This window comes from Myotis nattereri (assembly GCF_964212035.1).
Source record: "Myotis nattereri genome assembly, chromosome: 10".
NCBI classification, from domain to species: Eukaryota; Metazoa; Chordata; class Mammalia; order Chiroptera; family Vespertilionidae; genus Myotis; species Myotis nattereri.
Window position 1 is genome coordinate 52,602,148 of NC_138085.1, and position 24,003 is coordinate 52,626,150.

General features: G+C 39.1%; 1 protein-coding gene across 4 annotated transcripts in view; it reads right to left on the reverse strand.

The window, feature by feature from the left end:
* The window catches only part of CCDC85A (coiled-coil domain containing 85A), a 167,818-nt gene that overhangs the window by 30,133 nt on the left and 113,682 nt on the right, over positions 1 to 24,003 (reverse strand). For 3 of the 4 annotated variants that reach the window (XM_081101151.1, XM_081101150.1, XM_081101153.1), the window contains exon 3: positions 9,199 to 9,275. The exons of the other annotated variant lie outside the window; for it this stretch is intronic. In XM_081101151.1, coding sequence (XP_080957277.1) covers positions 9,199 to 9,275 — 77 coding nt within the window. The remainder of the gene's footprint in view (positions 1 to 9,198; positions 9,276 to 24,003) is intronic. 4 annotated transcript variants of the gene reach the window in all.

Here is a 24,003-nt window from a genome sequence, read left to right on the forward strand (position 1 = left end):
AAAGGATGCACATTATCTCTCAAAACACACAAAAGCTAACATGGCTTAAGACTAGTACGTGAGCTCCACTATACACATATTTGATGTGATAGCAATCCCAAAGATATAAACCCCAGGCTGTATGGGGTTTAAATAAATGTAATAGCTATCTGATGAGATTTTATTAACATCAGAGCCCAAGGAGGTAGAATAACCCACAATGGCATAAATCAGCAGCTGTAAATAAAAGACCAAGTATAGTATTACGTTGTAGTTTTAAGAAATTTTACATCAAAATAAAAAGGGGCACCCCTATCTTGTGTGGACATCACATATGAACAGAGACTTTCTCCAGACAGAGTCATGGATTACAGAACTGAGAGCTGCCACATCACCTAGGACAACCCTCCCCTCCAGTCAAGGCACAGGGGCCACACAGAGGTCAGAGGCATCCTGGCCCGGCAGCTAATCCGCCACCACCCAGGGCCGCTGATCTCCACCAGCGTCTGCCCCAGCATGTCACAGGGCCTCCTCTAACGCTGGTTACCAGCAGTCCAAAGTCACTGCTGACTATGTCTCTGCTTTCTAAAATGACAGTTATATTTTGCTTATTTTTCACACAATAATAGCCTTTTAAATATAATTTAATAAAATCTCAAATCACTGAGAAATTTAAACAGTCTTATTTTTCCAAGCATATAATTATTTGTCTACATTACATCTTTTATATATAATATATTTATACTAGTGGCCCAGTGCATGAAATTCGTGCACGGGGGTTGGGGGTGCTTCAGCCCAGCCTGCACCCTCTCCAATCGGGGACACCCTGGGGATGTCCCAATCCCTGTGGGCATTCAGACATCCCTCTCGCAATCTGGGACCGCTGGCTCCTAACCGCTCACCTGCCTGCCTGATCGCCCCTAACCCCTCTGCCTGCCTGCCTGATCTCACCCCTAACTGCTCTCCCCTACCGGCCTGATCACCCCTAACTGCCTCTGCCTGCCTGATCTCGCCCCCAACTGCCCTCCCCTGCTGGCCTTATCTCGCCCCCAACTGCCCTCCCCTGACGGCCTGATCACCCCTAACTGCCTCTGCCTTGGCCCCCACCACAATGGCTTTGTCCGGAGGAAGCTGGACATCCAGAAGATGGCCAGTCAACTCAGTCTAATTAGCATATTACCCTTTTATTAGAATAGATTATATAGGATAAGATTGCTTAAATGGGAGGGAGCCTTTTTAAGCAGGAGGAGATGCTCTTGGCAAATAAAAATACATAACCCCTATATCTGGACTGACAGCCAGCCATATGCACTATACTGTCAAAACCTATCATTAAAAAATTGAACCTGTTTCTTACACCTTACACCAAACAGCTGTTGCCCTTAAAACCCCTCCTCAGCCCCCACTTTAGGTTCTGCTTTTGCAGTTCACCTAGATTTGGTTCTGATTGGTCAGTTTCTATGCCAGTCAGCATCTCCAGGCCTATCCTTGGGCCTGATCAGAGGGGCAGGGCTGATCAGCAGCCCCTGGGCTGCTGGTGAGGCCCGGAGAGAAAGAGAGGCAAGGGCTGATCAACAGTTGCCATGGAGGCTGCAGATCAGACCCTGCTTCTCTCTCCCTGCCTGATCCACAGCCCCTGCGGCAGTCAGTGCTGGGTTGCCGCAGCGACTCAGCACTGACTGCAGGACTGACTTCTGGTGTTCAGTCATTCGTTCAGTGGTTTTGGACGTTATGGACCCTGGCTCTTTATATATATAGATTTAGGCAATATAACTACTGCCTAGAATACACTTATGTTTGTCTACTTTATATTTAGAGGATATAGGTAATTACCAATTATCAAGAGGCACCAACTTTAGTTTCTTATATGTTAGAAGCATCTTCACTTTGCTCAGGCTTATAGCAAAGAAAGCAACTAGAAGCACTTTTACATGAAAAATGCCTAACGCCACTGTAGGAAAGGTTTGAACCAGAATGAAGAAGAGAACGGTGTGGTTTAAATGCTGCTTTAGATACATCAGCCATGGAGGTAGTGACCTCTAACTGGGAATGGAGATCAAATGGGCTGTGCAATAGAATTTACATTTAATTCTGAAATCAAACACTACCCAAGATTTTCCACTTTCTATTCCTTACCCTGTTAGAAAAGGACTGCTTCATATTTATCTTTTTAACTTTTGACTTTACTTTCGATTTTTTTAAAAAAAGCAAAGAAGTGTAGAAAACCATTTTGACAAAGCACCATTAATGTCTCTTATAGTTCCATCTCAAAATTCCTCCATATTACTTCTCATTCATACATCTGTGATTCTAGTGAGATGACTACACAGCAAAACTTGATGCTCAAAGTCTCATCATTTTTTGTGTGTGACAAATTCTGCCAAGGACAAGTAATAGGAATGCTGCTATTTTTATGGCTACTACAAATAAAAAACAAAAAAAACAATTTAACACCCACTAGTGATGGAATTACTAACATGCCAGTGTAGATATACAAAAGGCAACACTGTTAAACTTTATTGATACCAATGTCCGTAATAACTTTTAAATTCAATAATTCTAAGTTTAATAAGTGGTATATTTTCTATGCATTGCAACTCACCTATTTTCTCTCTTAAGAATGAAGACTTTTTATCATGTATCGGATCCTCAAACACAAGCCCTCAAGCATGAGGGGAAACACAGACGATGTTGTACATCTCCTCACCATGAGAGCCTTCCATGTTGCCTTAGACATTACCCTATTAATTTTACTCTTTGCTATTTTCTCTAAAAGACTTTAACTTTTCCCTTAATCCAGTCCCTATTTATTTAGGTTCTCCAGCATGACCTTTCCTCCATAAATCTATTTTCCAAATCTATTTGTCTCTTTTATTCCACTACACCCACACCACTGGGGTAGCTCCCGCCTATCCTCTGAAAACTCTATAGAACTATACCTAAAAGCTGTTTTTTTTTCTTTAATTATATAAATCATGGCGATTTAGAGAAAATGGGAATCCACGCGCACGATTCCTCCGGTGGAGTTCATTTAAATCCTTAATGGGTTTAACTTTTTTTCTCTTATCAGTAACATCCAGATTCTACTCAGTTTGTGCAACATAGAATTCCTATCCATGAAAAAAAAATTTTTTTGGCACATATTACTCCTCAGGAGGGCCAAGAAAGGTAATTTCCATGAAAATAACAAAGAACACCATCACTTGCTTTATGTATCCTGGGAAGCATTACCCTATGCTACTTTTTTAGAGCAATTCAAGCCCTATATGAGCCATATATTTATGGTCCCATAAGAAAAAAGTGACTTGCAAAACAAAGTCAGAAAAATGTGCAAAGGAGAAAGGGGAACAACCATAAGTAAGTGTCTCCACAGCAAAAAAGCAAAAGCACCCAGGGGAAATCCATGCGCCAGAGAGAATCCGCCTCTCTCTGCCCTGAGCACCATGATCTGCATCAGCACAGGACAGAGGGAGCTTTTCAGAGACTTGATCAGGGATCTGGGGTGGTTGCCATGGAAGTGAACTACTCAGTTTCTTTAGCTCCTGTGCCCCCTCCCGGGGCACTTCTGACAACAGTAATAGGTTCTTTCCCTTTGTTCAGAAACTGATCTAGACTGGCCCTGCCTCATCCCCATGCAGTGCGAGGCCACACTGTCACTAAATTACAGGAGTGGGAGATTTTTCATTCCCATTCCTAAAATTAGACTCTTATTTGCCTGCTAGAACAACAGAACTGGAACTACTTGCTGAAAGGGGCCCCTTCAGTGGTGCTCCAGTTGCCATAGTTCTCAGACCCATTTGCTGAGCCCCAACCCCGGGGGCAGGCACAGGGCCCTAGGCAGGCAGGCAGGGCACCTTTACTGCTCCTGGGAACTTCTCTCAAATGCTGGTCTCAAGAGGAAGGTAGTTTGGTTTGGAGAGGGCCTCTGGGGCACGGAGGGGCTAAGAGTGCTTTCCAAACAGATGCTGGTGCCAGAACGCTGGATGAAGGGAACAGATTTCCCGATGGGACTTTTAACAAATGCACTTAATTAACTTTGGCATCTCAGCAAACTTCTTATTTCAACTCTCAAGCCCTACTAATGATGCAAAATCGAAACTCAACACAGAAGAGGTGATAACAGTTTTATTTAATAGGTAAAATAGTTTTTACCTCACTGTTATGTCTGAATAGTGACTAGTGTCTTCAAAAGACAGTATTATCTATAATAAAATCCTCAGAATGGTCTTCTGTATCATCCACGTCAAGGTATTTCCTAGCTAAGAGATTTCATTGCAGATTCCGTACCTAATCATATGGATGGCACATATTACTCCTCGGTAGCATAGGGTAATGCTTCACTGGATTCTTAGAGAGAGGTCTAAGCAAGGTGTCTGAATCTGGGCTAAAATATAGACCTTTATGGGCACATACCTTGAAAACTACTACTGTAACTCTTTGTTCCCCTACCCGCCTCCCCCCTGCCCCCATACTGTTAAGTATGACTTTTTCATGCAAATTTAAGTATATGTGTTTGTACAACCAAACTTTGATTCCAAACTATTTAAAAAATGTGTCAGAGTGAAGACTACAATGAATTTTTGCAAATTTAAGAAAAATAGAATATTTCCCTTAAAGCAGAAACAGAATAAATGTTTAAGAAATCTTAGATGGCTAAGCAGATACCATGTTAATTTTTAAGACATGGTTAAAAAAAGAATTTGACAGTAAGATAAAAACAGATTTAATAAGTTAATACACTGAATTTTATAAATGTCATGAAGTGACTAAAGGAGGCACTGTGTGTGTGCTAGAAAGAATACTGCACAGGCCTATGTCTTGGCCCGAGTTGGCCCTTAATCAGCTGTCTCCCCACCTCTGAACCTTCTATGCCTTTACTGAAAGAGAGAATTGCCCGATGTAATATGTAAGGCTTTATCCAACTCTGAAGATCTTTATCCACAGAAAGTTTGTGTTTATGTGTAAAAGCATACAGGTAATAGGTATGTTCCGTTTAAACTTGATATAAAATTCCGAACAGCCAGTGTGGCTCAGTGGTTGAGTGCCGACCTATGAACCAGGAGGTCATGATTTGATTCCTAGTCAGGGCACGTGCTTGAATGGCCAGCTCAATCCTCAGTAGGGGGCAGGCAGGAGGCAGCCAATCAATGATTCTCTCTCATCACTGATGTTTCTATCTCTCCCTCTCCTTTACTCTCTGAAATCAATAAAAATGTAATTTTTAATTTGATATAAAATTACTTACAATAATTTTACACCATATTGGGTCTTTTATTTCATAAATTCCTACTTATGTTACTGTGCATGACTCCACCTCACTTGATTTAAAAGTTAGTCAGATTTCATAGATAGCAGCTATATTTATTTAAGTAACATGCAATCTTCATTTAGTGCTCATCTCACATTAAATATACACAGAATGGAACTCACAGACCAGTCTGAGAAGTTTTAGTATTTTGAGCGGTTAGATGCAATTCTTTGAGATATTTTTATAAGTGTAATTTGTAAAACATGTATATGTGTTTAAGAAAGAATACCTAAGTTCAAGTGATCATTAGTGATCATTCGCACCAACTTTCAGGAAGGACATTCAGGGATCATTCATGTTGTCACATATTGCAGGATTTCCTGCTTTTTAAAGGCCGATTCCTCTCCCATTGTATGTACACACCATATTTTCTTTATTCATTTGCTGATGGACAGTTAGTTTGCTTCCACATCTTGGTTATTGTAAATAGTACTGCAGTGAACATGAAGTACAGATATCTCTTTGAGATTCTGATTTCAATTCTTTAGGATAAATATCCAGAAATAAGATAGCTGGGTCACATGGTAATATGCCAAGTGAAATAAGCTGTCACAAAAGAACAAATTCCACATGATTCCATTTATATGAGATCTCTAAAATAGTCAAATTCATTGAAAGAAATAATAGAATGGTGGTTGTGAGGGATTGGGCGGGGGGGGGGGGGAGGAGAGTTGATAATCAACATGTATACAATTTCAGTTATGGAAGCTGAATAAGTTCTCGAGATCTAATGACAAATTCATACCAATAGAAAATAATACTGTATTGTACACTTAAAGATCTTTAAGAGGGTAGATCTCATATTGTCTTCCTATCAAAATAAAAAGTTTAAAAAAAGGCATTTCCTTTTCAAATAATACATGTCAAATACCACTGCATTTTCTGAAAATAATGAGACTGTCCTTATTTTAGGACACCTTTGAAAACTGTGTTCACAAATTAAGATTTAAGGCACAGCTCAACTGTCTTGTAGGGTACTCTAGAAACCATAGCAGAGCCAAGAGCTCTGTGCTCCCTGGGTAATGGCCTGCCATGGAGCATATTAATATTCCATCTACACTTCCTGTGGGCTCCTGTGCACACTGGGTAGATCCAACTCAGTCTTCACTATGTTTTTCTCTCTGTTCTTGCACACAAACCCTTCATTCTAGGGCTTGGTAACTTTGCATGGGTATAAGGCTGGACCCAAACTTTATTTACACTCAGGCCTACGAGATTTAAGAGCTGGGTGGAACCTTGTCATGTATAAATTAGGAAATGGAAGCCTTTGCATCTAACCAGAGAGAAATCCACAGCATTGGTGACACTCACTTTGCTTATTTTAAAATATGCATAGCTAGGGAAAAGTTGTGACTTTCTTTTCATTATATTCAATTTTATATAAGGAATAAAAATGAGCACGGAGGAGATTTTATCCTCCGGGAAAATGCTTTACATAATTATTCTAAACACTAAATTATCAGCAAAGAAGCTGGACACAGCCACAAAAGATATTTGATATACTTGGAATGTCAATTGCCAACTATATTCTTATTCCTATTTACCCAAAGACAAGTGGTCATATTTTTTTAAAACTTGGGAACAAAAAAGAATTTCTTCGAATCAACTGCACAGTGAAAAAGCTCTTAACTGAAATCAAGTTTTCAGATATTGAGACTATTTTATGCAGTGACGTTAGCTTGTTGCATTGAATTGACCTTGCAAATCAGCTAGCATCATGCAATCAGAAATAGTTTCTGCGTGGAAATCACATAATTATTTAGAACAGTCCCAGTGACGTCTAAGAAATTGCACAGCCTGTGTGTTTTCCAGCCCCAGTCCCAGCCCTCCCCAAGGATTCCCTTTTATGACTCTCACTGTTCATTTCAGTGTGTTTCTACCCAGTAATTGCAAGTGCTGACTCTATTGTATGTATTTTTGCTGTAAATGAAAACACTAACAAGTACCGAAATTTAATGGAAATACTGCTTTTGAACTAAAAGAGAGCTATCGTTTTCTTTGCATATTATTTAAAACAATGGATTCTTCTTTGCATTAAAGTAATTTGGGCACAAACATAGCTGTTTAATTTTATATATTTTTCCATTTTACCATCTCTGATATTAGCAAGAATCTGACTAGAAATAATTGACATCTTTTTTTCCCCTCTTTATCATACATATGATACTGGGGCATCTCACATCAGTAACACCTTAGATTCAATAAAACACGATCTTTCCTAGCCACTTCTTGTGGAGAAATAAACAAAACAATGTTTTTTGACAGAAAGTAGAAGAATTTTAAAAACATATGCTTGAACACTTTATACCTTGAAAAGTTTTCTAATCTCTTCTACGCTTAACTGTGTAAGTACTATGTATTTAATTATACACACATATCAAGTATAGGTGAAGAATTCTGATTTCTTTTCAAGACCACTAACACTCACATTTGCAGATTTTTAGAAATCAATCTTGTCATCATTTTCACATTTGTAGTCCCTCTTTTTCGTTACGATAGTACACATGTTAGCATTTTGATGTTGATGCTAGCATTTCCACTCACAGGAAAACTAAGAAACATTCTTTTTTCTCTTTCTTTTCATTTACATTCCCAGTTGCCTCTGAGATGGTATAACCATAGATAGTGTCCATAATCAACTAATTATATTTTTTTCACTTTTGGAACAGGGCCCTAGCACACTCATACAGTGAATCCAATATAAAAGGAAAAATGGCAAAGAAAATTTGAAAATGAAAAGTATAGAAGAGCAAAGAAAAAAGCTCTACATATACTTTATTCCATGGCACAAATGACCCTTTCCGTCATCATGAGTTTTAACATATGTGTAGTTTGAGAAGGGAGATAAGTAGATTCATATAATTTCATGATTTCTAGCCAGATGGTTGGCCAATGGAAGAAAGAGACAGGCATTCTCACATGCAGTACCTGATAGCCCAAATCATCATTACTGACCAAAAGTCATTTAAAAAAAACAAAACAGGATTTTAAAAAAGACCTAAAATGTCTTTCCTAAGCATATTTGCACTAATGTTTCTATATCTCCTCTTGCACTGTAACCGGTCTTTGTATTTCCGCTTAAACTACTTGAGTTTTAATTTTCCCTTAGTCACTTATGAAATAGAAATAATCACCAAAATGTGGAAAGAACAATAGCAACCAAATACTTAAAAAGGTTCACTTTTATAAAATATTAAAATACGTTGCTGCCTACATGTCTGTAAAGGGAAGCAACCTAGAATCAGATTTGTTCAACTCCTCACAGAACATTTCCCAAGAACCACCCCCTCAAAGGACCAACATCATTTCACCAAGATATTGGCCATGGAAATAATTTTATAAGGAAAATATGTGGCAGGCAGTACACCCCAGACAAAGCCACACTTTACATTCACCGGGAAAAGAAATGAGGCCCCAAAGTAAAAACTGTCCATTATTGTCATCACCTTCTGTGCTGAAAGGTTCAATCATATCACAAAGAACTTTAGTGCGTGCTAATTTAATTAAAACATGACAGCTTCAATCTACCTAAGCTTTCCCTACCTCACAAATTAGCAAAATTTTTCTTTAAATACAAGCCCCTTCTCTATCTTCACCAACGACATGCATAATGTATATGAGCAGTGCTATCAAAGTACTTTCTACTTCCTTTCATTTTTCTTTTCTTCTTCCTTCCAAAATTACTTTACATTCTTATTTCAGACATCTGCATCTTTTACTGTCACAGTTTAAGAACCTGCATAATAGGATGGTCATTATGAAAAGTAATCACACTCCACACTGATGAATGACTACTTACAAAATGATTTCTATCATTTCAAGGAGAAAATGTAACTGAGACTTCAAACTCCAAATAAAATGCTGCAACTCAAATGACACTGACTAGCTATGAGCTTCTGGAAGTCACCCACCTGGGGCAGCATGCGATTCTCTTCCTCCAGCTGTCTTACTCTTGCCTCCAGCTGCCTAACATAGGACAAGGTTGATTCTAAAATTGAAAAGAAAGAACTCACATTATACACACAGGTCTTGTTCGGTGCACTGTCAGGATATTTCTGGCTTGATTTATTCAAACCAGGTAGTGACTACACATCTGTTATTTAAAAAAATTAAAGAAAAGAAAAAAAACAAGTTTCCTCCCCAGAAAAAAAACAATAACAGAAGCTATTGAAACTACAAGCAGTTTGAACAACTGGACAATGTTAAGGAGAATTCGAGAAATTTATATAGGAGGTGAGATTGTAGGCTTTTGCACACCATGTAGCCCTCAGAACATTAGACATCTTGAAGACAGCTGTTTCTTCTTTTCAACTTATTTTGTACATTTTGGGCTTTCAATGAGCTGCACCATGCATAAGACTTTTGTAATGTTAATTATAACCAAAATAAATTACAAGGTCATATTAAAAATAGAAAATAATATTTCAAATATCCAGTTCCCTTCATTATACCAATACATATTTCAAGTGTTAAGACCAACATGTTCTTGTCACAGATCTACAGATATTAAGACTGTAATCAAAGAATGGCTATAAAAGGGCTAAATAATTAGAGTTAGGCTGAATTTTGACTGTCATTTGGGCTGTGTGTGACAAAGACCCAAGTTTCCCCAAAATCTCCAGGTTCACCAGGGGCAGACTTGAAATTAATTCTTGTTTTAATTTCATCACAAACTCAGGTGTATACTGAGCTCACAGTCAGCATCATGCTTCTCCTGTTCCCTAGTGAAACTCAAAAGTTCACAGCTTTACATCAGGAAAGGGATTTCACTTTGAGGAACAATCTGACAGTGATATTTTTCATAAAAGTGAAAGTATTTAAGCACATCATAGAGAACACAGCTGCCATTCATTACCCAAGAACAAACATTTCAGGTAAATGTGCATAACACAGAATCCAGAGCATGTCTGCAGGGTTAGCATTAAAGTAGCAGATCTTCCTCGGTGCAAGTATTTGGAGCCCCTAACAGCCTCAACGTAGGATGAATATTGATGCAAATTAATACCTTAATCTGAAATTCATCATGGAAACGCTATAATTTTTATATGGAAATTGATTATACGACTTCAATTTCATATTTGTGACCTCCAAATCAACATTTTATTTTCTTAAAATACATAAGAACCTCCAGGCCTTAATTCACAAATGTAGCACCTAAGCTCATCCCTGACCACTTTACACAAGCCTGTTTTCACAGATATTTGCAGAAAGTCATTATGGCTGACATGAACATAACCACCCACTGATCTCACACCAATGGAGAACATAGCCTTGAGCGATCCTCATACAACAGGAAAACACAAGAGGAAGGAAACTGAAGACATTTGCTAGAAATATGCTCTCACTTTTTAGCTCAATGAAATGTTGAGTTTGCCTTATAGATTCTTCCAAATGGAAAAAAAAAAGCATAAGGCATAAATGAATAACCAACGTATTGATTTCATGAATCTGCTTTACTCTAGCAAATGAATAAGTAATTTGCGGATCAAGATGTGAATGTAGATGCCTGATTTACAGTTTTGCAAGCCCCACTTTCAACTCTACAAAAACAGCCACTTAAGAAGGGCCATCCAAGTGAAAAGTTGTCCAGAAATATTCTATTTAAACCATGAACAAACACATTTCTTTCCTTTGTCCACAATTTATATCTTACCTTTATTGTCCCTATACTACACTGTGCCTGAGGCTGTAATACTTGAAGCAGCTGAAATGACTATACAGAGTGCTTCAGGTGATATTTGAAAAATGACACTAAATGGATTTTAATTCAGTTCGGTCTCTTTCATCTATTTCTCTTTTTTAAAATCTTTGCAGTTTACATATTTGATGTGATGCTTTCACCAAGTTTCTACTTATATTTCAAAAGTTACATCAGTACAAAAAGGGGGGGAGTAAATTCCTGAATTTGGAAAACATTCCTTTCTCCAATTTTCAATGTCAAATTACAGTAGGTGAAGTTCAGAGCTTTGTTTCAAAGCATTCACTGCAAATATAGGAAAAGCTAGGGAATATTTTACACAGGTAAAATAATAGGAAAAAAATAGCTTTATGATAAAGACAAAGCTAAGAGGTATTGTGAGTTCATTCAAAAAATATTTATTGTGGCACCGATTTTTCTCAGGTACTACTGCTCTAGAGTTGGGATGAAAAGATGACCAGCTATCGTAAGTCTTAGGTGCCTCAGAGCACAAATTCCACCTTAGGATTCCATGCCCATATGCTGTGATCCAGAAGGCCCTGCTGTTCCAGGCTCAGCCTTAAGTCTCTGCTGCAATTACTACTATAGGATGAAGGAATAGAACATGAGAAAACTTCTGGGGGTGGGAGGGAAACAAGAAGAATAGCTGATCTACATGCATAAATAAGAGAACTCATGCTGTTAGTTGTTTTATTCATCAGGAAACTGATTATATAATCATTAAGTGGCAGTGGAATAGACACACATTTTCCTAAAATATACTGTAAGGTCATCACTGAGCCTCCAAATCCCTTTATGAAGAGACACTGGGAAAACCACCCAATCCTTTGGGAAGTGAGAGAAAAACAAATACTTGTTTTGTTAATCCCTTAGGGTTTCAAGGTTTATTTGTTATTGCACCATAAGCTAGCTAAGCCTGACTATCAGTACATAAGGAATAATGGGATAGAAAATATGTAAACATTTGTAAATAAAACATAATAGGATGAGGTGTAAGAAGCTCCATACTTTCAAAATATTCACACCATAATCCCCATCCTCATCCTAGGTGATCATTATTTAAAAAACTTGAAATCTTGTGAGAAAGGAGCCCCTTCTGACCCAGAGGGACATATCTGGCCATGTCTGCTGCAGCGCCTTCCCGGTGCTGCTGCCTTTTTCTTCCTTCCTCAGGGGACTTCCAGAGAGAGTGGTGCCAACTGTAAAACAGCTGCTCTTCCATTGCTCTTCCACAGCACCCGAGAACGTGGAGCCCTGTTGTGCACTGACCTGAGAAAAGTGTCTGACAAAGACTGGCATTCTTTCTACTTAAAGTACACTCACTCGCACACACAACTGCGTTAGGATATCCTATCACTGGAATTGATCCCTATGCTTTATACCAGTGGCGAATAGCTGGTAACACTGAGATTTCAAAATGCCATTTTGGTTTTCAGAACTCTGAGAATGAGCATTTCTCCCCCTGAAAAACAGCCAAATACTGAGCTATACTCTACATAGATGTACAGTGCATTAGAGAAGTATATTACCAATTGGGGGAGAGAAGGCAACAAATAAAACAGTATGGTCAGACAAAATTCAGTGCTAAAGCATGTGAAACAGCAGTTCAGACGGAGAGCAGTATCGGTCATAGTTCTCTGAAGGAGAAACCTGAGCTTAATGGATCAACAGCAGTTTGATAGCCAGAGAGATGGGAGTGGAGCCACAAGATGGACAAGGGCTGGAAGCCAGGAATAATCCTGTTGTAAACAGGGAGAGAGGGGAGTCACAAGGAGGAAAAGGGAAACACTGGGGAGCAAAAGGAGGAAAGGCCAGGTTCTCCCAGTCAGGATCTGAAAAGCCAATGTCTAGACACTTATACAGGCAGTGATTTTAATTTCCCCCAAAGTTATTCTATTTCTCTTTCCACCAGGGGAAAGCTATGGACAGATACACATTAGAAAAGCAAATGATACCAATGTGAAAATCCAACCATGTTCAAGATGTTCTTTGGGTAAATCTTGTGCATATTTTCAGAGCAGAAACAATTTCTCTGCATATATCTCACTTCTATTTGAACCTGCATATAACAGTCTACAGCACATCTTGCAATTAAACAAATGTAAGAAACAGTCATAAGAATTCCACTAAATTCATGTCTTCTAAATGATTCCAATTTTAGAGTGCACCGTAGAGATTTCCTCACCCAATCTGTCCTCAATCCCCTGCTCATTTGGTAAATGAAAGAATAAAGCCCAGAAGGCAGTGAACTTGGCCTAACACTGGGAATCAATCAAATATATTCAAAAGATCTTGTTTCATTGCTGGGTCATCATAGTTATTCCCATCTTGGATCTTCTAATCATCACTATGTCCAGCTTCTTGCATAGATAAATTCTAAGTTCTCTCTTTTTCTTCCCCCGTTTAGATAGTCTGAAAGGATATTTACATTTACAATAGCTTGATATTTCCCTTAGACAGATATCCTGCACTTGATTTCACTTCAATTTACTTGCAATACATTCGATCATACAAAGTAGCTCAGCTTTTTCCTCTGCTAGTTCGAAAATTCTCTGATCAAAATATTAAACCCTCGTATTTCCCCTTGGTTTGTAAAGTGGTGTTTCCCTCTGTAGGCAAACACCATCCTTAAAACCACCCATGAAAGACTCTGATTGCTGTACATTAAAGGTTTATCGCTGGTAGTTGCAACTGTCTAAGGTTTGTCAAACTTCTGAGTGGTTTTGATTAGACAAAGTGCTGTCTGGTTGCCAAAATTTCAGGGAAGAAAATAAAATCTGGTGATGGTCCGTTCCAAGATAAATTACAGCATTTGGAAGAGTGTAAAAAAGAGCAAGCATTTGGAGACTATAGTAGCCAGAGGTTTACAGATGTAAGTTTTTCTGTGGTTAAGAGTCAGTCTCCTTGGGCCAGAGAGAGTCCAATGGACTGACTTCAAATCCGGAGGCAGTCTCTTCATTCAACCCCAAACTCTAAAGACACCTATTGCATTAATCCCAAATTCATCCCACCATCCACAGGCTCTACACATTACAAAGAAAATTACTTCAGAATTATATTTCAAAAATTATTACTGTTCCAACTAAAAGTGTTTCTCTTCCTTCCTCAGGCAAGCAAAGATTAGCCTCCTACTTCAAATTTATATTAGCTCCAGAAGTATAAGTGATTACATTTCTCACTATAATTTGATACTTTTTTTTAATCTTGCTGGGATCAGCATTTTCAGATTTGCCTGGATATTTAACTCAGACAGCTTTATTGACAGAGAATGAGTCAGGTACCGCTCCAGTCTATTATCTGCGAAACTAATACTACTCTTCTCCAACCCTTCTTTCTGTGCCTGCCTAAAAGAAATATGAGGTAGCTATTTGCTATCCAACTCCTCCCATGTTCCTGGTTATTTACCGTCCTCAAATTCTCTTGGCTCTGGGTCTCTGACTACACCTCCCCTGGCCAAATACTCAATCCACTCTGCCTAGTCCAGAACTTCTTATGCATGGTATGAAAAATAGCTTTCTAATAGATAAACTATCCAATGATTGGAAAATATGATAATGTACTTCATGTTAATGGAGGTGTTCAGAGAAAGATCAGTGAGATTCTGCCAAGATTTCTACCTGTGTATGCTGTTGGGCTGATCCCTTTAACTCTGAAGTTCAATAATTCTACAATCTTCAATTCTTCCCACTCCATGGATTTCTTTTAGTTTTCCTTATTCTTAACTCATTTGTCAACGCATCATATATTGAGTGACTTATGATGACATCTCTTTATTTACTTAGGTTATTTATTTTCATGTCTTAATTTTTCTAACAAATACTTGCTTTACTTTGATATCAAGACTTCTTCACTCAATAGTGACTACCTGCTGTGTGCTAGATACTGTTCTAGATACTGGGGACATGGCAGCAAGTGAGGTCTGTGCACTGATGAAGCTCACATTCCAGTGGGGAAGATGGACCATGAAAAGAAAATAGGATATTTTGTGAAGGCGACATGTGCAATAAAGACAACAAAACAGAGTCCTAGTCTAGAGAGGTTTGGGGAAGTGCAGCTGCATTACAGAACATGGCCTGGGAAGAGCTCTCTGAGGACTTAGATCTGAAATAGGCCAACTATGCAAAGATATTGGAGAAAAGAGTTTCCGGCAGAAGGAATGATGAGTGCACAGGCATTGAAGACTCGGATCCTGGAATCCAGTCAAGAAGAGGCATGTGACAGCAGTTGGAGACGGAGATATTTGTCTTGTCACCTTCCTCCGCTGCTTAAATTTTTAAAACCTTGTGCTCTTTTTGGCTGTTTATACTTAGACCTTGACTTAGACTCCTAGATTATTATTTTCTTCCTTGTGACAAAAACCCTAGCCTATGTTTGGCTGTACTTCCTCACACACCCACGTCCCATCCATTGGGAAATTCTACTGACCCTACCTCTAAAATATCCCGAGAATCCAACCTCACAGTAGTCTCCTAACTGGTGTCTCTGCTTCTATTCTTGCCTCCACCCCCAAGTCTATTTTTATTCAAAGTCTATTTCAAATCCACAGCAGCTAGGGTTTTCTATCTAAACACTAAGTCTGAACATCATTCTCCATGCAAAACCCTACAGTAGCTTACTGTTTTTGCACCACATAAGAGCCAAAGTCCTTAAAAAGTCCAGCAGAGCCCACATGCTCTGGCCACCTGGTACCTCTCCCACATCATGCCATCACACCCTTTGCTCGAGCCACACAACCTCCTTTCAGTTTCTGAACACCCAAACATGGTCTAGCTTCCTGAAATGCTCTTCCCCCAAATAGATGCTAACTTCCTCACCTCCTACCAGTCTGCTCAAATCTCAGCTTCTCAATGAGACTCACCAAGTCCACCTCATTTAATCCTGCAACCTGCCCCCAACTCCAAACCATACTCATGATTTCCCTTTAGCCTGTTGTACTTATTTTCTTCAAAATCCTCAATCACTTTGTTCATATGTTATGTTTATTGTGTAAAATGCTTCTCCCCATCAGAATGTAAACTCCACAAAGCAGGGGTCTTTGTTGTGTGAGTGATGTACTCCACATGCCTAAAATAGTGTATGGCACAAAAGAAAATGTACTGAATGAGTCAACCAATAAATCAGTTATGTAGATGGTGCCCTGAAAGGAGATATTTCATAGTATACGTCCCTTCAATCACTCATGGAAGACAGATCAATATTTAAATGGAGCCTAATATCAATTCTCTTGTGCCATTTGAAAAACATTCTTTGGTACATTGAACTCTGGATGAAAACTTTACGGACTTCCTCAAATTATGTCAGATCAAGTCACTGGTAGGTCATTTCAGTAAGAAATCTGAAATGTGCTTTCATCACATTCCAAAAAATATGTGCGTGTGTGTTTGTATACAGTTGGGAGGGAAAGAGAGGGAGAAGGAGAGAGCAGAAGGGGTGTTGAAAGCAAAGAGAGATAAAAACAGTTGTGGGGGGTGAAAAATATGTTTCTACCACTCATATCTTGGAATATAATAGAAAGGCCCTTCAGCTGGATATCTATTTACTAAGGTTTCCTTGGGGTTACAAATACCCACTGGAAGGGATGTGAATTTCACCCAGACAGTCTCTTCCCAGCCACTCTCTGCGAGGTTGTACTGGGAGCCAGGAGGAAGCACAGGTGGGGAGCCCTGGGCAGGTGCTGAGTGAGGGGCTCAGAGCTGTCCAGAGCCACCTCAGAAGGGCATGGGCAGTGGTCCACATCAAAACTGGCTATTTCTTCGTGAAGAGAAAAATAATCTCACATTTCAAAGGAAAAGAAAACAGAGCAATGTGCTGTCCTAGTTTACATCAAATTAGAATGAGGGCTGTAAATATCGAATCATTTTCCAAGAAGGCTTTGACGATAAAAAAAAAAAAAAAAAATTAAAAAAGTGTGATTCTCCTAACCATGTAAGTGCTATATTTTTTTAAAAGTCAGATTTTGTTTCATTTATTATTTTCTAGAAGAGTAAACAGTTACATGGACATTGAAATTCAATGATTTTAGTATAAATCAATCAAGAAATCAGGAAAAAAAAATCAGAGTCTGTGTCCTAACATTTGTATCAGAAAATAATCACCATAAATTTGTGTTTAAGTCCCTCCTCTTCCCAAACAAAAGTGTTTTTAAAATGGAAGAAAATGGCATTCTGTTGCATGTTTGATATCGGCCACCTGCACCTACTCCTTGTGAACTTGCACCATTTCTCCCTAAGTTACAGACTGCACATGGCAAGGCCCCTTAACTCTTTTCTGAGCAGCCCTATGACCAGCACAGAGCTGTGAGCTAGAAGGTGTTCAATAACTTATTGTCGATGGAGCGAATGAACAAATGTCTGCCACTGTTCCCAACTGCTTTGGCTGCTACTCAGAGTTCTGTGCCCCCAGGACAGGCAGAAGCAGTTAACTCAAAATGCAGTCAGTTTTACCCAGAAAGCACACAACGACAAGCAATCTAAAATGGAGTCTGGTTTTCAGGAACTTTTTATGCCCTAAAATTGCCTTCACTTTTACTATTTCCTTTGAAAGCACCAGCCCTGCAAAGGAGGTACTAGGTAAATAGCAATAAATTGGACGAAAGGACTGAGAACTATAGGGGAACTATTTCAAACTCCAAAGAGCTGTTTAACACGAATACCATTTTCACAGCTATTTGGGGTTAAAATGTGTCTTTCCACTGTGACATGGCTGCTGTTGTCTTTTCCCAGGGAAAATAACTGCCTTTCCCAAGGCCAGAGGATAAAAAATTGATGTCATTTTAATGAATGTAACAATTTTCTTAAATGTATGTGGCCCCCTTCTAAGCGCCTCTGTTCATATTGTCAGTGAATGCACAAGGAACTAAATCTGTAAAACAAGTCTTCAAGAGATAGTAAACCTATAAAAATGTATTTTCTTTCAGGAAAGTTATTTTAAATTTGTATGTATATTTAGATGTTTTTAAAATCCTATAGACAGTTGTGTGTTTTTTTACTGCCATGCTTTTCAGCAAAATAAAAGTTTTATCAAATTATACAACAAAGCATCATTAGCTTAGACTCCATCAATTGGGAATTCATAAAAATGTCATTGAATTTAGCCTATAGATACTGTCTGCATTACTATGAAACACACAGTGTAACAATTCAGAAATAGTTCCCCTATATAAGAAAGCGAAGTTTTCCCAATGTTTTAGCATTACATGTCCGCACATAGAGTAATATGAGTAAATGATGGACAGATCTAGTTAGTTAAGATATACAAAATGGGAAAGACTGTATATTTTGGAACCTTTTTTTTTTTGTATGTTCACTATTTTGGTATATTTTTTAACAAGTACTTTATAATCACGGTCACTTAACGTATATTTATATTGAGCACTTACTATGTACTAGACACTCCACTGAAAATAAACAAAAAGGGCTCCTCCACTCAACGAAAATTCTAGTAAAGAAGACATACAGCCAGACATGTGTACACAGACACATAAATAAGTACACTATTTCCCTGAACACCTCGCTCCCTATCACTTTAGCTTAGATGTAGATGATCAGTGAAGATCTGGGGCATCTAAGATGAAACCTGAATATAAAGATCTGGAATGAGCTTTCCAAAGACCAAGAATAGAATTTGCAAAGTCCCCAAGCTTAGAATGAGCCTGAGGCACTCCAAGCACAGAAAGAAGGCTGCAATGACCAAAGTGGAGTGAAGAGAGTGAAGGGAGAAGGGAGAAAGGCAAGTTGGAACAGGAAGAAGTGACAAAATCCACTCCTCAAAGTTACAAAGCCAGTTGAGTTCAATTCTGGAACTCAACCTGAGGTCTGGCCCAGAAAAGCCCAACATTTGCAGCATTATGAATAAGTCTCACTACTAGAGAACATAGACCCTGTGAAAAGACAGAGTGAAGGCCATATCAAGCAATTATCAAAGAATCTGATCAGCACCAATAGTCCGATGGACTTAAATTATCTTCTTATACTTGAGCACTATGCCATCACTCAATCGATTCATTTGTTAAAAGAATAAAAACTGTATTTTTCCTAAGATGCAAATAACTACATAATTTCTCCAGTTTATATGGTAGTGACTTCAAGTAACCAAGAGTCAGCTTAAGTTAAAATAGCAAGTTTCATAGTCACCACCAACCAAACCATCCCAAGGGAGGTGGGTGGATAAGCTAAGTCAATAATGGGCTTAATAAACGAAGATGTCTGTTCACAATGCAACCTTGGGAAAATTTCACAAACTTGTTATAACCCAAGTCTCAGAAATCTACGGGCTTAGAAAAAAAATGATGGACAAAAACAAAGGGCAATTTATTTTGGCTTGTAAATGTCTAATTTTAGTTTTCAAAGCAGCTGCTTTCCTGAATCTCTCCTGGATTCTCTTCCTGACATCAGTGGAACCAAGTTAATGTTCACTCTGCTTAATTTAATGCTGTCAACATTCTTCCTGGTGGTAACAAAAGAGAACTGGATGCATATAATCCAATAGAGGTAATCACAGGCATTTGGAGAGAAGTTGGTTATAAATATTAAATATCTCAACATACTGTATTTAAAGTAATCACCCTTGTCCACAAAATCCTATGGATTCTGCAAGAATCTGTCAATACTTCTAATACATGAGAACCTGGAGTGGATACAATAAACTTCTACACCTAAAATAACAGTAATCTTCAATTAATGGTTTCTCAAGCTCCCTACAGCCTGAAATTATACACACAACAATCGAGAGGATAAATTTATTTTGGCCATACAATGAACCTATTAAATTCTGTCCTGCTAATACTAATTTTCAGATTGATTATAAAATAGCATTCTTAAATCAATGATTTTTATTCACCCTTGAAAAATACAAGAGTGTGTTTTGTTTTGTTTTTAACTTTCAAAGCAGATGAAATTGAAAATCTTTAAGTTTTCACTTGAGTTACCTCTTGTCAGAGCATAGTCATTCTGTTTAGGGAAATCCTTAAATTATAAATAGGAACTGTGTAAATCAACATGCAAAAGAAGGAATAAAATACACTGTGAACACCATGTTCCTTAAAGAAGGGACTGTATTTTATTCCTCCTTATAAACCATCAGAGGACTGGTGCACAAATTCATGAACGAGTGGGGTCCCTTGGCCTGGCCTGCGGGATTGGGCCAAAACCGGCTCTCTGACATTCCCCGAGTGGTCCCGGATTGTGAGAGGGTACAGGCCAGGCCACGGGTCCCCACCAGTGCACAACCAGGGCCGGGGAAGGACCCGGGAGGTTGGTCAGCCAGGGAGGGACCATGGCAGAGTTCAGGGCGTGTCCGGCCCATCTCAGTCCCAGTCAGCCGGACCCCAGCAGCAAGCTAACCTACCGGTTGGAGCATCTGCCCCCTGGTGGTCAGTGCACATCATAGCAAATGGTCAACAGGTCGATTGTCTGCCCCATGGTGGTCAGTGCACATCATAGCGAGTGGTTGAGCAGCCTTCGCATACCATTAGCATATTATGCTTTGCTTGGTTGAATGGCCAACTGGATGACCAGACACTTAACATATTAGGCTTTTTTATATAGGATGGTTGGACACCAACATTAAATTCCAGAGAGTTGTTAAGCTAAGGTACATGCCTCTTCAGCATGAAAATAACAACCTTTCAGTATTTTAAGAGTTAAGCATATATTTATAAAAGTTTAAGTCTATGATAGCTGAAGGAAAATGCAAGCAGTTGACTTTAAGGAAGAATTATAACTGTAATAAAGTAAGTAGAAGTAACAATGAGAACATTCCTCTTTAGGACAAATTATGATTTAAAAATAAATAGTATACCATACCTGGTCCCAAATGGCTTGAGTGAGGCAATGTAATTAAATAATCACTAAATGATGTCTTTACACATTTGGGAAAACTCCATTCTAGTAAGATATCTCAGGGCATAATGGGTTGAGGAAGGCTAGTCGAAGAGGTGACTCCTGCCTGTGTATTCCTTCCATTAATAATTAACATTATTCTATCCTGGCTCCTCTGGGAGTACACATTATGGGGGCACCATCATTATTTAAAGAGAATTACAAGTCTATTTTCTCTGTGAGAATAAACAGTTATGTAAGAACTTATAACAATGTGGAGGATCTACTAACATAACTGCTTATACCTACACCCTTCTGCCCTCTGTGGACAGCTCAGCTTTCTATGTTTGTACCCACGACTCAACCAGGACTTCTGTTTAAGGCTGCTGGTTTAGCACATTTACTGAGAAAGGGCTTCTCAAATCAGATTAGACCCATGAATGGGACAAGATGAATTGCTTTTAATTTTCCGTCTGTCCTTAAGAAGTATCTAGGATAATTATGTTGGAATTAAACAATAGGCTGGTGGCCCATGTAGATTCAAATGCATGGAAAATGATGGACACCTCTTACATTTACAAATGTGTGTATCCTTCAGTAATGACCATTTTAAGCAACTGATCTATACAGGTAAGTCTTCTTAGTCTAAATAACAACTTACTTGAAATTTATTTTCCTATTGTCTGTGTGGGCTTACTGAGAGGTCAACCTTCAGGAAACACCAGCTCCTCTTATCCTTTCATTTCTATCAAGATAACATACATCTCGAAGATAACATACTTGGAAGGAATGCATATAATAATTATGAAGACAGTGCTCCTCAATTCTGTGCGAATAAGATTAAATGAGCCTTTTTTTAAATAGAGGCTTAGAAAATAACTTGCTGTGTGATCACCATCATCATTGCATATTTGATACGTTTTTAGAAAGGAGGGGAAAAAAAGTTAGCAGCTCTATCAAAACCTCCACATCAGCTCAGAGAACGTTCTATCCCAGGAAGGAGTATCAGAACTTGCTCAAACCCACAGGGTGAGGGAACTGTCTGATAGGATCTCTGCTCATTCTTACCTAAACAGTAGCTCCATGTTAACTTTAACACAAACCCAGGAGCTCTAGCCCTAGCCCTGTGTCCTTCACAGCGGCTGGGTTTGGCCTCCATTTCTTACATTTTCAGAAGCTAAGTTCTATCTGGGCAGTGTCTCAGCACCTGAGGTCAAGGCTCACTGCCCAGGCACTTTGTATGTGGCATCCAGTGAATTCCCTGGCCAATTTCCAGGACATTTCACAGGGCCCTTGCGTCTTCCGCGTGACTTCAGCATCAGAACCATTATCAGCTGTGCCCATTGTTTCTTAGCTTAGTCTGTTGCCTTTTCTATATTTTTTGTTCCACTTTTATCACCTGAAAATTGCACTCAATATTTAATTCAAAACATTTACCAAAAGCTAATGTATTCTTTTAAAATTTTGACCTCTTAAAAGTTTCTCTTAAACAAAAGCTTTCTTACTTTCAAAAATCTATGAATGTATGCTATTGCATTGTATGTTTTATGTATTGTTTTTACGGTAAAATAGAGAATGTCCACCCCAGTCTTGGGATAATCTTTCCTGGATAAAGGATTATGGTCTGGGGCCAGAAGACTGCCCCACTCATTCCGGCCTGCTGTACTACGGAGAGCCTGCCCACTGGGGATGCTTGCAATTTGTTCTGATAATCGAGGACCAGGCATCTTTCCTGTTCATTTGTTTCTACTAACTTGAACTAGAAACCGGCCAGACAGTCCCAGCTTTTATCTGACCCTGCTCTCACTAGCCTTCCGAAGACACCCCCCTGGGGTCCAGCACGGACCAGTGGTTATGAGCACGGATGCTGGGGTCGGACTGCCTACGTTTGACTCCCCGCATTGACCCCTTACTCTGTAGCCTTGAGCAAGTTATAAACTCCGGGGCCTCCATGTCCTCATTTGTAAAATGATTAATAACAGTGCCTGCCTCACAAGTGGAGGATTAAGTGCGTTACTTTGTATAAGGCACCAGGGACAGTGCCTACACACAGTAAGCCCTACCTATTATTGCCTCCCTCCCTCCTGGTGCTGAACGTGGTCTTGAAACCACCACCGCCGCCATGTCTCTGGCCCTCTCCAGTGGATTCCTTGGCGTGCTTTGTTTGCCCTGCCCTCCTACTCCAGCGCCCTGAGGCAAACAGGCCGATGCTCAACGTTTGTGTGATCTTCTACCCCACTGCAGGCCACATGGTTTTACCTGAGCTACCTGGGCTGTTTGGTTTCAGCCATCCACACTAACAGTGGCAAGTAACAGCAGCTCTCAGTGGTTGCGCCCTGACCACTGAACCTCAGCAGAGGGAATCTGTGAAATGGAAGTGAAAACCAGGTGAATATAAATGGATAAGAAGATTCAGAGGAAAGTCAATGCCTGTGTTTTAGAACAGCACTGACTAAATGACTAAATGTGCCCCAAATGACTGACTAGTGTTAATAAACTAATTACATAGCCCAAGCATGTCAAACTCATGGGCGGCGGGCCGCATGCTGTGAGTTTGACATGCTTGCTAGTAGCCGTTAATAAACACTGAGTTTAGACCAAACTAAAGGTCACATAAACAGTATATGTGTTCATTCAACAAATATTTGAATGTCCCAGATACTGGGATATAATGGAGAACAAACAATAGATAAGAAATAAGAACATAAATAAATGAAATCATTTCATATGTATAAAGGGGGTTGAAGGAATGACTGGATGGTAAGGAAAGGCCTCTCTGGGGAATTAAGTTGATAAATATTAAATGAACAAAAGACAGCCTGGTTAGAGGATGAGTCTTCTAGACAGAAGCAGCAGCATATGCAAAGGCCCTGTGGTAGAGATGAGCACAGTATTTTTTTTTTTTAATAGAGAGTACAATTAGAAAGAAGAGTGTTAAGTATCAAGTCCAGCTGCCTCAAACCAGCTTGGTGATTAGGGTCATGTGATCACTTTCAACCCTAAAATTCTCTAAATCTCTATAGGAACTGATATATTGATAGGTATAGATAACGCAGCTTAGATTGACTCTAGCACTTTGCACTGAATATATAAAAATGCCAAGAGAAAGGCATTTCAGTCAATGACATGCATAGCAGTCATCAGCCTTCATTATAAGAATAAAGAAGATGGATTGAAATTTAGAAACGTTGTGATGATCT